Source organism: Astyanax mexicanus, chromosome 7 (assembly GCF_023375975.1).
Source record: "Astyanax mexicanus isolate ESR-SI-001 chromosome 7, AstMex3_surface, whole genome shotgun sequence".
Lineage (NCBI taxonomy): Eukaryota > Metazoa > Chordata > Actinopteri > Characiformes > Acestrorhamphidae > Astyanax > Astyanax mexicanus.
In genome coordinates, this window is record NC_064414.1 from 41126755 (window position 1) to 41142911 (window position 16157).

The window sequence follows — 16157 nt, forward strand, 5'->3', positions numbered from 1 at the left end:
GTTTTACCCAGTGACTTGGTTTTATCTGAATCCCACTGTAATAATCTGGCAACCCTGGTGGCTCGCTGTCTACTCTGGTTGTTTGTCTGTCTGTTGCTTAGTAGTGAGACTCGCAATGTATTCTGGGACACACTGAGCTTGCATAGTAAACGGCGATGTTTACTATAAATCATGAATCACGTTCCAATTCCACTTTACGCTTCGGACACTCAAAGAAAAATGGCCTCTGTACTCAATAGTGCCGTAAACAGTAAGTAGGGAGTAATTTCTGTCACAGCCACTGTCTTGCCTGCCTCACAAAAGATACATAGTGCAGTGACCAGTGGGCCGTGCCTAGAGTAGCAAAAATTGTGAGGTTACTTTCCCTTTTAGGGGAAAGCAGGGAAGGCAGTGGAGCATCAACAAAAAGTTACCAACTTAAAGCTACAAGATAATTTTGGTCCCTAATATCAAAATACATTTTATTAACATTCCATACCTTCTGAGGATCCAAAATATCTTGTTGCATTTTCACTACTACCTGTACCTGTGCTCTCCATATTGAACCGTAACTGTGGTTCTCCTCTCATAGGAGGCTGGTGTGTATAAGAGGCCCTGGTACGCCAGCACCTGCGACCGCAAAACAGCAGAGGACGCTCTGATCCGATCAGCCAAGGCAAGTCTTTCCAACCTGCTGACACAGAGATAGCCAACAGCAAATTATTCTGCCTTCTCAACTTCTCAACTAACAAACTAGCAGTATCCAGCTCTGGTTTTGGAGGGCATAGTCCAGCATTACTGTGAATTCCTGCAGCTTCCTAAACACAGTTGATTCAGCTCAAGTTTCATAGGTGTGTTTAAGCAGGGAAATCACCTGTGGAACTGTCAGGGATGCTGCTTCTTTCTAAACAGAACCAGACACCCTTCTAACAAACACTGTTAACAACATTAAACAAATGCATTGTGTTTGGTACATTCCTACATCATGACGTTACTGCATGCGCCAAAGGTCATTTCATTCTTCCTCAGTGATATCCCTTTCTTACCCCCTCAGGATGGGTCTTACCTGGTGAGAAAGAGCTCGGGTGTTGATGCTCTGCAGCCCTACACCCTGGTCGTGTTTTACAACGGCAGAGTGTATAACATCCCAGTGCGCTACATTCCCAACACAAAGCAGTTCGCCCTCGGCAAGCAGAAGAACGGAGAGGAGGTAAACCATAAAGCATACTCTCTGAGATCTGTTATGGGTCACAGTGTCAATAGATACATTTGCCTTTGACAACATTTAACTTTCGCCACTCGATGGCAAAAGTAAGCATAACCTAAAGCACTACATACACTGTGTAAAAATACCTGTTGACACGACGTATGATTATGGTTAAGGAGCAGATTGCAGAACTTTGAGAGGTTCTCAATTAAGCATCTGAAGTACCAATTGGAATTCTCATTGAAGTACTCTAGAGTAGACCAACATAAACAGTGCTTGGGAACACAGGCATATCACACATAAAGGAACATTATGACCCACATAACAGAAATAGTCTAATATAGCTAAAAATAGCACAAAAAACACATCTGATCTTATCTGATATTTTGGATGGACACAAAGTGTATAGCATCTTAGCTGTACCATGGGGTCCTGTGATAATTCTGTCTTTCCCTAGGGCTCCTCTATATATATAATTCTTATTCCCGTACAAATTCCAGACCATTTCTGTTTGTCTTTGTTGTCCTCTTAAGAAAATAAAAGGCTGAATTTCCAATTTTACTGTTTATGACTGATCTTAACCACCATCTGATCATTTTAGTACCATCCAAATTCACATCTCTTTGCAGGCCGAGTTACCTGCTGTTTCTCATTTAACTTAGTTTGCATCTGAGCATTTCAGTCCTGTCCAGATTTATATTTTTAGGAAAAAAGTTTTTTTTAGTCTGCTGTAGCATACCATGATCAGTTTTCAAGTGTACACATCAGATCTCCTCCTAGTTAACATCTTCGAAAAGCTAAACAAAAACTTTATACAGCTCTGGAAAAAATTAAGAGGGCACTTCAGTTTATCTGGATTTGCTATTTATAGGTATATGTTTGAGTAAAATGAACATTGTTGTTCATTGTTTTACTCTATAAACTACAGACAACATTTCTCCAAAATTCCGAATAAAAAGGCCGTAATTTAAAGCATTTGTTTGCTTAAAATGAGAAATGGTTGAAATAACGAAAAAAGATGAGCTTTCAGACCTCAAATAATGCAATGTTTTAATAGGTCAGAAATAAATATTTGGTGGAATAACCATGGTTTTTAATCATAGTTTTTATGCATCTTGGCATTTTCTCCTCCACCAGTCTTACACACTGCTTTTGGATAAGGTTATGACACTCCTGGTACAAAATTCAAGCAGTTCAGTTTGGTTTGATGGTTTGTGATCATCCATCTTCCTCTTGATTATATTCCAGAGGCTTTCATTTGGTAAAATTAAAGAAATTCATAATTTTGAAGTGATCTCATATTTTTTTTCCAGAGCTGAATGTAAATGTGAATCAAACAAACTAAACTCATTTAACCTATGATCATTTTTTGCCACTCAGATGTAAGTTTTAGCTAAAATTAGATATTTTAGAGATATTATAGAGATTTTTTTTTAAAAAGATATCTACCTCAAAGTGTTTCTGGCAGTTTGGTATTAAAAAAGAACCAGGGGACAATAAAAAAGACCCAGGACTACAGGGCCCCATACCCAGAGCCTTGACACACCTACTGCTTGGAAAGTGCAGTAAACCATGATAGTGATTGAGGTATAGTAATATACTCACAGCACAAATGTCCAGGATCATGCTCACCTCCATTTACAAACAATGTACAATTTTTTAACCATCTGAGACAGTAGAATGCACAAACACATCTGTACACCCCTTATGGAATAATGACGATGAACGCCCAAATCTTTAACGTAAGACGTTTGCCAGTCCAGAAAGAGATAGTGACGGAAAGCTTATTATTTAAAAAGATCTGGGGCTCAAGCCACACCCCACAACTAAACTGTTGGCAGTTCACTGAAATCTCCTCTCTTTCTCTTTCAGAGGTTTAATAGTGTTTCTGACATTATTGAGAACCACCAGAAGAACGCACTTGTGTTGGTGGACACACAGAGCAACACCAAGGACTCCACTAAGCTGAAGCATGCTGTGAAGCTGTGAGAAAGGACTGGAATTCTCTACAACATCCTGGAACATCTCAACCACAGCAGCAGCATTTAATATTCAGATATCATTCATCAACCTACTGACAGTACAGGACTGCGGAAAAACAATACTGATCAAACCAATGCAATAATTTGGCCAGTAAAAGTGTTTAATGTATTAATATTTTAATGGTATTGTTTGTATATTTTGTTTATTTTAAGGGACATTAAGTAAAAGAAATCCCAAGTATTTTTAAGTGTAAATATGGAATATTTCATTTGTAAGTATTCTTTATTGTTGGTTTGTTACTAAACATGCAGCTGTCCTGCAATGATCAAACAGCAACCAGTGTCAAATGTATTTGTCTTTATGAGATGAGAAAATACAATACAAGGTGTAACAGAAGAAGCTTAAGGGAAGGCACTTAAGTACAATATTAGGAAATATTATTCACAGTTCTTGATGCATTACAAGCATTTTAACCAGTGTTTTAATCTTAGAAAATGAAACGACAACATTGTTTCAGAGACAAAAATAGAGAAGAAAACATACCTGTAGTATAAACAATCATTTCAGTTACATTATGATTGCAGTTATATTATCTGGCTGAATTCTGACGTTAATTCACTGGAATGTACTGGAATTGTCATATTTCAGTATAATGAAAATCGTGAAAAATAAGAAATTATTCATTGCTATTGGCCTGATTTATCTTAAATAATTGCAAACATTAAAAAAGTTCTCAATACAGCAAACAATAAAGATAACTATAGTATAGAATAGTATTACACAAAATAGTCATTGGAATGGAGTACAATGTTTGATAATACTGATGCCGCTACAAATTAAGTACAGTAGTTTTAACTCTTATAAACTGTTACTGTATTTCTTTATTTATACTACATTTATCATTTATGCTCTATTTAGCAAAACACAGGTCACTAGCTGAGGCTGTAACGGGTATATAAACTATAATGGTCTACATTATTATTAACTTTAAATAAGTTCAACATCCCAATATGACTAACAGCAAAAAATGTGTATATATGCTCTACAATGTACTTCTGGTGCAAATAAACGGACAATTAGCATGTTTAAACATATTTAAAACCAATAAGTGCTTAAGGGATGTGTCTAAAGTCAGTACATTCATTTAGAAAATGCTGTACTGTAGCAATAAATGTTCTGATCAGCTGGATTTCTACAGTAGTTTAAGCCATACATTCATTCAATCCACCAACAAAAACACAATGCAGGAAGGAAACAATTGAAGCAGGTCAAAATATTATAAAGTAATAAAACACACTGTCCCGTCTTTAGCTCAACAAAATAAATTCTATTTGGTATTCAAATACGAGCAAAGCAACACAGGCAAATTCTCTCCTCATTCATAATAAATCGCTAAAGGTTTGCTACAGCAGTGCCAAGATTTTGGTCAAACCACACTTTTCAATCTTCTGTTCATACAATTAATGCATATTTCTTTTCACAGTGAGACGACGTCGCTAAAAAGAAAATAAATAAATTAATAAATAATGCTGTTTTAGTTGGCCCGCTGTCCCTGAGATGATTTATCAACCATGCACTGCTGAGAGTGTCTCACTGATAAATACTGAGCTATACCTCAAAACCCTGAATGGCATGTTAGGCAACTGTTCTTGCACACCCTGAGATCTGCACAAACACAATTCAGAACATAATTCAGACTGCCAGCCCATTCAACATCCTCTGAATCCAGCGCTGTCCACGAAATAGGCTTCTGTGAAAAACCACCTTTTCATCCAGTAATGCCTGTGCATCACAGTGTCAGTGTCACGACAAAAGCTTAATGGAAGTATGGCTCAATAGGGCTATTATGATGCCCGTTACAGCTGAATAGTTTGTTCCAGTCTCGAGTGGCCTCCATTAGATGTCTCTGACCGTGACCTACCCACGCTTCTTGGTTTCTAAAGAGCCGCCCACAAAACCAGCATCTGAAGGTCGACTGGTACCCGTTCGCTTTGGGGGCCGAAGGTGTAACCTTATACTTATGGCCGCATAACCTTTTCAGCTTTAGTTTCAGAATGAACCTTTCTCTAACAGTTCCTTGTGGCCACACTCGTCTGCAGTGAGAAGAATGGCAGTCAGCTCCCAGTGATTTACGAAAGGTGTCACAGTTCAACTCAGAAAGAGCCTTCAGTGTTCCTTTAGACAGTATGACCTTCTGCACTGCCCCTCTGTGCTTATTAACAATCCTCATAATGTTGGCCACTTCTGGAATATCAGTGTCTGGGTGATTGAGAACTATAACAGGCTGGTTCAGGTGTGGGATTTTTATAGGCTGTGAGGAATAAACAGGCAGGAGCCTTAGAGTCCTTTCCACTGTTTGAGGAACTGGTTCCCAGTAAGGGATGGAGGCTGGTGGGTTGTTTTCTTGAGACCTTCGGGCCATCTGCTTTCTAGCTTTGGGGATGTGCTGCTGTAAGTCTTTTGTGAGTGGCTCTCCTTGTCTCCTCCTTTTCATGGCTGGCTCATTCGCTGGTGATAGGCACAGATTAGACTGTGTAGAGTCCTTCTCAGCTACTGGTATGGCTTTGGGTGACTGCAGACCTGCTTGCTGGGTAGACAGAAGACCTAGTCCACTTAACTGGTTTGTAATACCTGCAAAGATATAAAAAAAATAGATAAAATACTCTATTAGAGACCACAAAAAGTGCTACAAATGCTCTTAATTGTATGTTAAAGGTCATGACCTATTATGTAGTAACTACTAACTACTTGTTTCATTTTAGGGCTGTCCCTAACGATTATTTTTTAAACGATTATTCTAACGATTATTTTTTTCGATTAGTCGACTAATCTATTCATTGAGAAACATATTTAAATAATTATTATTTTACGTTTTAAAGCAAACGATAAATTACTATATTTATATATAATAACAACAACAACAACAACACAAGCCTACTAAACCAAACCCCACACTTATAATCACTTACATGTACAGCACGTTGTTTAGATCTATAACGCTAAAAATGGATAAGCTCCCATACACCACAACCGTGTGTTGCACTGTTTTCTGTGACCGCTAGATTTTGTGACCACTGGCAAGTAGTTCTCAGCAGACCGGTGCACTGGCCGATTCGAAACGTGTTTGTTTCTAATGTTTACCCCGACTGGCCAAAACGGTTAAGTTTAGGGCTGAGGGTAAGGTGTAGGTATAGAAAGCTTCCGTTTTGCCAATGAACGCTCATAACCGTGAGCACTGGTCACAAAATTCCGACGGTGACAGAATACGGTGTGACACCGCAGCGCCGACGGCGCTAGCTAAAATAACTTAAGGCAGCTAGCTTAGCTAAACACCTGAACTTATGAATAATGCTACTGTTTCTGGAAACTATATATATAAATATAAACCAAAAATGTATAATTTCTGCCTGTGGCAGGTTTAAAACCTTTGGTAGACAGCCTTAAGTCTTTTTAAGGACACCCGCGGAGACCCTGATGTAAACGGTAACTTACTGTGTGACCCTGTTGACATAGTGCTCCTGGATGTTTGCGCTTCAAGTGCTCCTTTTGCACATATGGCAGAGGACCACATTGTTGCCCTTTTGCGTGAAATGCTCCCAAACTTTAGATGCCCGCTGGCGTTTTTTTGTAGCTGGAGATTGCTCTCCGGAGTCCAAGCTCTCTAGAGCTTAGATTCTCTGCCCGAACCCGACATGACCCGAGGCCCGCCCGTAAATCCGACCCGGGCTCCAGAAAATAGTCCGAGATGTAGGCGTCTGTTTTTTAATTATATTTTTATTTTTAAAAAAAATAACGAAAACTGAAAGTGAAACTAAACTAATTTATTTATAAGCGCTGTTTTCACTACCGCAGTTCTACAGCGGGGGTGTTGTGCCGATTCTGTCCGCGAAGCGGGAGTCAGATTCAGCAGAGAGTCGGATTCGGCACAAACGCGGCGGCACCTCGCGGTCCGCGGTGTCAGTTGTAAGCGCTCGCGCTAGCCGCAAAATACGGCAGAAAACACTGAGGGAGCTGCAGAATTATGAATGGGACTAGAATATGGGCACGAGGAGATCAAAGAGAACCTTCACCTGTGAGTAGCTCACATCAGAACACGCAAATCTCTCTCTCTGTCTCTCTCTCTCTCTCTCTCTCTCTGTCTCTCGCACGTGAACTCCTCCGCGTTTGACCTGCAGAACTGTGTTTAGCTGTTCTTAAAAATTATTTTAATTAAATAATAGTTCTATGCTTCTATGTTACCGTGTTAATTAACATAATTCTGATCATATTTCGCTCATTAAAACAGCCCGAAAACAGCCAGTTGGAATTTTTGGGCCCGATCTAACCTCTAATGCTCTCCACAGGCGCCGCCATGTTTACGACGCGCCGACGCACGTTATGCAAATCGATGTATTTTTGTAATCGATGACGTCGATTATGTCGACGCGTCGCCCCAGCCCTATTTCATTTGTTTATCATTTTATTAGTATATATTATTTGGCAACTGCAGTACATGAACTGATGAACTGTGATGAACTGACCAGATCTTAAAGGGTTAATCAGACACTAAATGTCCTTTATAATTCACCTACTAAAGTGTTATTCAGTGCTTCACATTAGTACAATGGCCTTTTAGCGCAATATTTATAAACCCTGGTGCTGGAAGCACCCTGTCCTGCACATGTTAGTGAACTTAATGCTGCAACTCTGTGACAGGGGTTGAATCAGGTGTGTTATAAGCAGGCACAGCAGTAAAATGCACAGGGCAGGGTCCCTCCAGGACCACAGTTCAGAAACATTGCTTTAAAGAATCAAGACAATTCCTTAAATGGCAATACTTAGATGTTTTGTGATATCATATTAGGTTCATCACTGTAACTATTTTCAATTGACAACAGCACCAAATGTTGGATGCTTACTGATCACCTCACCCTCGACTCGTTCTGGGCCAACTCATCCCAAAAGTATTGGATGGAGCATCACCATTCCAGAGAAGACAGTTCCACTGCTTCACAGCTCAATGAGGGGGATTTATACCTTTGTAGGGTATGCCTGGCATGTTCTACATCTGCTTTAGACAGTTATATTCTTTTGGCAAGTCTCCTTTGGATGTACTAGACAAGCTGTATCTGTGTATCTGTGCCAGCAATGGGTGAAACTTAAAATCGTTTAGTGAGTGTATAAAAAGCGCATCTGTTCAATCAAGATCTTTCCACACTGTAATTATAGGTGTAAATGCATCAAAATATTACCACAATGTGAAAGTTACATTTTGCATCATGTAAAATAGTCATTATATTAATTATGATTTTGCTATATTGAATCACGCCTACGCGATGCGGGGGTGGGCGTGAACTGTGATTACGTTGCTTGGGGGTACAGGTCAGAACAGCTTGAGAAAGTTCTCAAGCCAGGCCCCCCCCCCCGCAGCTATGTGAGTGATGAAGATGAGGGTGGTAATGGGGCGGAGGCGGGTGCGAGGTCGAAAGTCACGAAGGTGAGGAGCACCCGGGATGTATATAAAGGACTAGGGAGAAGCTCAGGAAATTGATGAATGGTCCATATCCCAAAATTTTGTTAATTCTTAACAACGCATTTAATAAAATGTGCTCATTTAAGTTTTCTTCATTTAAAATATCATAAGAACATCCTACACCCAATAAATCATAATCAAAAATCATAACTACGATTAAATTGTGGGGTCACTGTCTAATTAAAACCTTAATATAAAAACTGGTGGAAGACCTAATGTTTTTTATTATAATATGATTATACTCAGTAGGATTCACAGTACTTAGTATCACTGAATTTAAACAGTAATGTAGGTACTAAAAATACTATACAATATTATATTTTACTATAAATAAAAGACAAGGTTAAGCATAGCAAAAAATGTAAAGTTAATGCACACACTACAACAGTTGTGTTATAAATATGAAATTATTGCTTACCTCTGGACGTAACTTCAGGATCATCGAGCAAATGGTTAACAGTGGTGACCGGGAGCTCTTCTAGTGTCTGATACAGGTCTGGATTATGGCAGGAGTCTCCTAGTAATGTTACTGCCAATGCCAAGTAATTAGGCTCCTCTACAGTTTCAGATGTGCAGCTCTGATCTAAAGGGACAGGTGCATCTCTAGAGTCCAAACTGTTTGTGTACTCATCACCACTGTCTTGGAATAACAGGCCTACATCTTCACTCGGGGAATTAAACAGAGGCTCAGTAGTATGTTTGTGCAAAGATACAAAGGCTTGATTACTGCTATTCAGTTCAAAAATGGCTTGGTTGTCTGGAGAACATGGACTTGCACTTGCATTGGACTGCGCTGTTTCCATGATCTGCTCATTCGAGTGAAGAAGAAGAGATGACGACATTACTTGAGCTTCTTCTCCTGACTTCTTCTTGTTGGAGTCCACATGAGGGCTTCCATCTTCCCCAGAGATCAGGGCTGACAGCTGGGACTCTTTCAAACTGGCTAAATCAGATAAAATACTGCCAGCAAAATCTTCACGACAACGTGAGTCATTATGGCTTGTGGTAAGCTCTGGACGGTTTTCTTTCAAATCATCTAGTGCTTTCTCCTTAAAGTCTGTAAGTGTCGTCTTTGTGTGTTCTACACTGTGTTTGTTTGTGTTGAGAGTCTGAATATCCACCTCTCTGAGAGAACTTTCTTCCACTGCTACGTTTGCACCAGCGTCACTGAGCTGATGCGTGCTGTTAGAGTCAGATACTACATCAGGAGACAGCAACTGTTGATCAGTGTTGTTCTGATTAGCTACATTAAAATCCTCCATGGTTCCTGAGACAGCAAGTTGTGGAGGTTCATTAGAAGGTTCAGTCAATGCACAGCTGTCATTATTATAGTCATTTTCAGTGTTATCTACCTGAGGCGCATCTTCAGTTGGATTTTTCTCCATTACTTGCTTTTCATTGACTATTTCTGATTGTCCAGAAATTGAGGTAGCATTAAAGGACTTTCCAGTGGACAATTCAGCACAAGTTTGATCACCGGGTCTTTCAACCTGAGAACCTGATTCTATACCATTGAATTCAGCTGTTTCTAAACCTGGAGACACTTCTCCAGTGTCTGGACAGACATCTGGCTTGGCGGATGGTATAACTCTTAGAATAAGATGTTTTTTTCCATCCACCATCTTGAATCCAACCACTTTTGTAGTGCAATCAGGAGGAACTGAGATATTATTCTTTTCCATTAAACCAGATAGCTTATTCTTCACATAATTCTTAAGTCCAGGGACTGGTATACTATATTGCTTCGTTGCTATTGTTTTTGGTTGTGGCGGCAAGGGTCCAAGGGTATAAGACTGGGGTGCAATCTCTGGATCACCTTTTAAAGGCACAGCCCATTTTTTCCCTCTGTTTACCGTCCTCTCCAGAAACTGCTGGGTCTCTTCTAAGGTCTTGGCAGGATTTAACAGTACATCGTTTTCATCAAGAAAACCTGAAGCTGAGAAATGCAGAAATTCTGAGGAATTCCACTGAGTTTCAGGTGGTTTTGGGAGCAAGTCTGGTGTGCTGACACTGTCATGTTCTGAAGGAACCTCTTTCTTCCTCCTCCAGGTTTTATTTCTCCACCCCTGACAGCAGTCTGCAGCCTTGTGCTTTAGGAGCTCCTCTTTCTGAGGCGTCCAACCAGCAGCAGCCACATGATTCCTGTTCAGTTCACCATTCATATGCCTAATATCTGAATTATTTTCAGTGCTATCTACTGGTGATTCAGTGCTGGCTGGACAAGAATGAAAAACAAAAATCTTCAACTCCTTTGCGGAAAACTTGCACTTTTCACAGTGGTATTTTCCATCCAGGCTGTGCTGAGTTTTACAGTGCTTTTTAAGTTGGGATAAAGTCTGTAAAACACTGTCATTACAAATTTCACACGTGAGCTTGCACTGTCTGTGCTTTAAGCGATGCTGCTGGAGGACAGTGAACTCAGGGGTGGCAAACTTGCACATATCACACTGAAATGTGGGCGGGTCTCCTTTTCCTCCATGAAAGACAGTGAAGTGGTCTAACAAACCCTGAGGGCTGAACGCTGTGCCGTCCTTGCAATTAGAGCAGGTAAATGTAAGCTTGCCACTGGAACTGTTCAGAGTTTTGTGAGGCAGGTCTTCATTTTGAGGTGGCTCACTGGGTAGTTCCTTAGGAGGTTCTGGAATTACCCTCTCCTCCTCAGTTGGGTTCTTCACAGTAAGAGATGAAGCTGAGGATTTCCTGAGTCGCAGTCTTCTGTGCCAGTTGCCTCTGTCATCATCACCAGTCTGGTCAGCATCATCATGATAGGTGCTTGGGTTGGCATGTTCCACCTCCATTTTTAATTTACAGACCCCTAGAACACACACATATGCGGTAGTCAATTAAAGAATAAAGGCTAATCAAAGCATAAAGGATAAATTGATGAAGGAGTTTTGAGTCAATAACATTGTTATTGTTTCAAATATGTGACTGCTGATAGTAAAATATAACTACAGCTTCATAACAGGGATGCATGTTGATATCAGCATTATATTGGTCAATAATTCCATTTTTTAGAAACACTGGCATCAGCCAATTTGGCCAATATTTCAAATCAATATTTGCTAACGTATTTATTGTATGCTGGCCTCACTTTGCAATTTGCACAGGCTGTGCATTCATTTGAGCTAGTGTTTATTTATTCTTATTAGTTTTAAAGTTATAAAGTTATACTTGGATATCTTGATTCTCTGTAAATCATAAATGTTTATTTTGGCATTGACATCAGCAGATACACGTGTAACAGCCCAGAATTCCCATATGGTTGCATCTCTACTTTATAACTCTGTAAATAAAGAAACTGAAATGAAATTGACATTCCTTTATGTACGGCTACAATAACAGTACAATGAATAAAACTACAGATACTTTATATTCCAGTATCACCTAAATATTCTATTTTCTGGATTGCTATAAATACTTTCAATATTAGTTTGAAACACTGATATACTTGTCTGATATACGTGTGTGCAAAATGACAAAAAATATTAAAACATATCAAAAAAGAAGTTATTCCTTTTATCAAATAATTCTTAGCTGTAGGAAAAAGGCAGACAGACTTACAGGTTGTTGCTAAAGTGTTAGAAAGCTGTAAAGTCAAAGATGAATCAAGATAAAATCAGATATAATGCATTGCCAGCAAATTCAAGCTTCACCATGTATGAATATAGTAATAAAGGGGACAGTTTTCACTTTATGATTTGATTACAATCTTCTATAGAGCTTATTTTACTATATAATTTTCACAGGCTAGTACTTTATAAACACACATTCAACAGCTACCAGGATGGTGTATATTAACTTTAACCACATCAGTGTGGCTAAATTAATTTTAGCATTACATAATAGGCTACAACATCTTAATAACAAAGTTAAAGTAATTTAAACAAGTGTTTCACAAACTGTGTGGCATTTTACACTGGTGGTACATGCAGCATCCCAAGGTGGTATGCCAGAAGACCTTAGATTTTGCTGCATGTGCAAAAATATTAAGGATTGGAAGCTATAAACCATTCACCTTCAATTTTTTAAACAGTACATGTGTTTGTGTTTAGTGCCTAACTAGTCAGACCCTGTATTCAAGGCAATACTTTGATTCTTCACTGTAATAACTACAGTACTATAATTATTAACATCAGTTTCCAATGCCCTATAGTACAACTTTGTGGAACTCAATAAAATATGCTAAACCAATTGGCTATAACATAATTCACAATCCAACAGTTTTTGAATTTGTATTAATAGGATGCCATTTAAATACTACACTAAGTGCACTTAGTTCAGTACACCTCTCTGCACACCCTACCATGCTAGCTTCCAGACAAAAGTGGGCAAGCCCCACTCTACTGATAAAGCATCACCAGAACAAGATGCCATGTCTAGAGATGCCACCTCTATTCTACTGTTTGAATTTGTGTGTGGCACACATGTTCCTGTGAAATTATATCTAGGTGGTAGGGGTGGGCAATGTTATATCGTATACAATATATCGTGACACAGAAATATCATGATATTAAAAATCCATATCGTGATAATAGGGCTGTTCTGTCTTAAAAGTAGTCTATTATTTACTGTGAAGCTTTAGGTGTATTTGTTGTATAATTGTTTTAGTTTGCAGTTTATACGCATACACTAAATATTCTGAAATTTTATTTGCTGCATTATATTATTTTATGCTATATTATTTATTTTGCCACATTATGGTTATACTGTTATACTATTATATTATATTCCAGAAATGAATGGATTTTTCTGTATCGCCAAGTATATCGTTATCGCAAAAATAGCCTGAAATATCATGATATTATTTTAGAGCCATATCGCCCAGCCCTACTAGGTGGTAAATGAAAATGTCAGCTTGATCATGGGAGGATAGGGCATGATCTAAACCAGAGGTGTCCAAAGCCAGTGAATCAGTACCTTGCACCACCGTGTTGTGGAATTTAGCTACAATAAAAGCAATTTGTTTCTATGATTTGACTTTACACAAGAGCATTTCAATAAAGATGGAAGTTTACTATTCAAGTAACACATATGACACCCTTTCTGGTGCAGTGTGACAATGCACTTCACAACCGACATTAGCAGGTTTCGCTTTTTTATTAACACCCAGTTAAGGAGAGATTTCCTCCGATGTAAACACATGCCAAAAGAATGCTTTTATTATTCGGGTCCACAGACAATTGTTAACAGACCTTTTGTGCCTATTGTGAACTGATAAAAGAACCCACTGAGGTCTAGACTGACTGACTAACTGACTGACTGACTGACTGATTGATTGATTGATTGATTGTCACTTGTGTGACATCTTGTGTGTAGTTTGAGAACCAGTGGTTCATCCCAAGTCAGCATGCAGCACATAATAAAGTGATGTAAAGTGACAGCATGTTAAAATAAATATTGCGTGGCCACGACTTACTAAAGCATGGAAATGAGAACCTAAGGAGTGGGAATGACATACTAATGCGTATAAACTAGATAATTAAGGTGTGGGAATGAGTTAATTAAACTGTAGCTATTAAGATGTAGCCACAAGCTCCTTCTGTTTCACAGCTAACAAAACAAGCAGCTCTCAGGGCATGTGCACAATATGACTGCCTAAAGCCCTATCCAGACGGGATTAGTTTCTCAGGGGGACGTCTGTGAAAAATATTTCACACTTCTACTCAGTGATAAAACTCTTGCATCTGGACTGCAATTGTTTTTTGGCTTTCTAGGTCACATGACATCGCATTCAGAAGCTCCTCCATGTCCACTCACTGTTGTGTTTGCCTGGATCTCCGTGGAATAGAGCGCCCAAAGTGTAATTACGGTGCGTGGCAGTGGTCAAATAACTATTTTAATAAACGTGAGGTCACCAAAGTCAGAGATGTGCGTCCGGACAGGACTAAAATTATCGAAGGACCACAGAGTTCAGCGAAAAACAGTAGGTAATTCTGCAATTTTCTCAGAGGACGTGTGAGAAAAACACATACAAGAAGAAAAATTACCCTAGGACCCCCTGAGAAACTAAACCCATCCAGAGAGAGCTGAAGAAGGAAGGTAAACGGGTCTGCACACTGCATAAGTGTCCTTAACGTACCATTGGATTTGGAGCTTTGATGTAATATTCTGTTTCTTAATGGGCATTAATTAACAGTAAAGCAAGCTTTATTATTATTATTTGTCTACAACTTAATTATCTCATTCCCACACCCTAATAAGTCATGGACATGCCTTAGAATATCATTCCCACGCCTTTTAAGGATGTGGGAATGATATTCTAACGCATGTCCACGACTTATTAGGGTGTGGGAATGAGATAATTAAGTTGTGGCCACAATTATTTTTTTTTTACCTGATGTCAACTTAGAGAATCCATAATGACACACAGAAAGCAGAATTATCTCGCTGTATACTCTGTAAAACGTGAGTTGGGTTAGCTAGCTAGTTAACTTACTAGTTAATTAGTTATACTGCTAGTTTAGCTAGCTAACAATAACAAAGCATTGTTTGCACCTGTGCTGGAGTAACGTTAGCTAGACGTGCAGGGATAGCATGTACTTTGCACTATGCTGAATTAAAAGCATTAGCTAGCTTTAAACTCTTGGAAACACGTTAACAAAAGTTAAAAAAGCACATTATTCTGCAGATATGAACTGCAGGCTGCTGTTATTTACTGTACCGCTTCGTTGGCTAGGCTCTTTTAGCTGTGGTTTGTGTCAGGTTAGCCGTTAACGTTAAGCTAGGTTACGTGTTGCCAGTTCTCAGCTCTCGAGTTCAGCGACTCACAGTACTAAACTTCCACCTCCCGCTTCAGTAATACAGCCAAAACAACCCAAACTAGCGCTAAACACAAGCAGCTCCGATAGCTAACCTCTCCGCCTGCACCTGACGGATAAGTCCGAGCGAAAGTGGAGCTGAAAACTTGAGTTTGAAGCGGACTCGGCGCTGTTACCTCCTCCTCCCGCTCCTCACACTGCAGCCTACTTCTGCTAGTTTAGTCAACAGCGGACGGCAGCCATGACACTCCAAATCCGGGGACGCTGTTAAAGCTTCCCACCGCCAGAGACAGCGAGCAAAGCGGATCACCGCAGATTACCTCCGCTCTGCTGCAGGCAGACAGGGCTGTCCGTGCATCGTCCGGTCGCTTTGCTTTGCGGGGCTCGTGTTTTTTTTTGTTGTTTTTTTTGAAGCGCCGACCCGAGAGGGGCTGCGGGGCGCCTGCAACTCTGCACGAGAGCGGTGCCCTTACTTTAGGCAGCACGTGCTTCCTCTTTAGGGCTCACAGCTATCAACAGTTTATAACAGTCATATTAACCCACTCAGCTAACCCAGCTAAACTCAGCTCAACTCAGAGCCACCAGCACCATGCAGCCAAATCAGTGCAATCAATAAAACCCGTACAAACAACAGATAAAGTGCATGCAGTCAGTATGAAATATTTACTGAATTATTGATTCAATACAAATGTGCAGAATTATATAGAGTTTTTAT

General features: G+C 39.6%; 2 protein-coding genes across 6 annotated transcripts in view; one reads left to right on the forward strand and one right to left on the reverse strand.

Moving 5' to 3' along the window:
- The window catches only part of blnk (B cell linker), a 51449-nt gene extending 47944 nt beyond the window's left edge, over positions 1–3505 (forward strand). For all 3 annotated transcript variants that reach the window (XM_022684616.2, XM_022684617.2, XM_022684618.2), the window contains 3 exons: positions 572–655; positions 1034–1189; positions 3059–3505. In XM_022684616.2, the coding sequence (XP_022540337.1) occupies positions 572–655; positions 1034–1189; positions 3059–3175 (357 nt within the window). In that variant the 3' untranslated portion in view covers positions 3176–3505. The remainder of the gene's footprint in view (positions 1–571; positions 656–1033; positions 1190–3058) is intronic.
- Positions 3506–3627: 122 nt separating this feature from the next.
- Positions 3628–15945, reverse strand: LOC103038673 (zinc finger protein 518A). 3 transcript variants are annotated; one of them, XM_049481431.1, is made up of 3 exons: positions 15763–15945; positions 9100–11496; positions 3628–5800 (listed from the first exon to the last, which is right to left on the reverse strand). In XM_049481431.1, the coding sequence occupies exons 2-3, from the start codon at positions 11477–11479 to the stop codon at positions 4986–4988; spliced, it is 3195 nt and encodes a 1064-aa protein (XP_049337388.1). In that variant the 5' UTR covers positions 11480–11496; positions 15763–15945; the 3' UTR covers positions 3628–4985. The 3 variants fall into 3 exon arrangements, with proteins under 3 accessions (XP_049337388.1, XP_049337387.1, XP_015457845.3); XM_049481430.1 differs by having other exon boundaries at positions 15619–15945; XM_015602359.3 differs by having other exon boundaries at positions 15538–15945.
- Between the last annotated feature and the right edge of the window lie 212 nt (positions 15946–16157).

What these genes read in the sequence shown, in the direction of transcription:
- LOC103038673 (XM_049481431.1), bottom strand. Translation starts at nt 11,479, where the DNA reads ATGGAGGTGGAACATGCCAACCCAAGCACCTATCATGATGATGCTGAC. An exon ending in TCCTGAAGTTACGTCCAGAG is followed by an intron (nt 5,801 to 9,099) that starts GTAAGCAATAAT and finishes ATATCTTTGCAG; the next exon opens with GTATTACAAACCAGTTAAGT.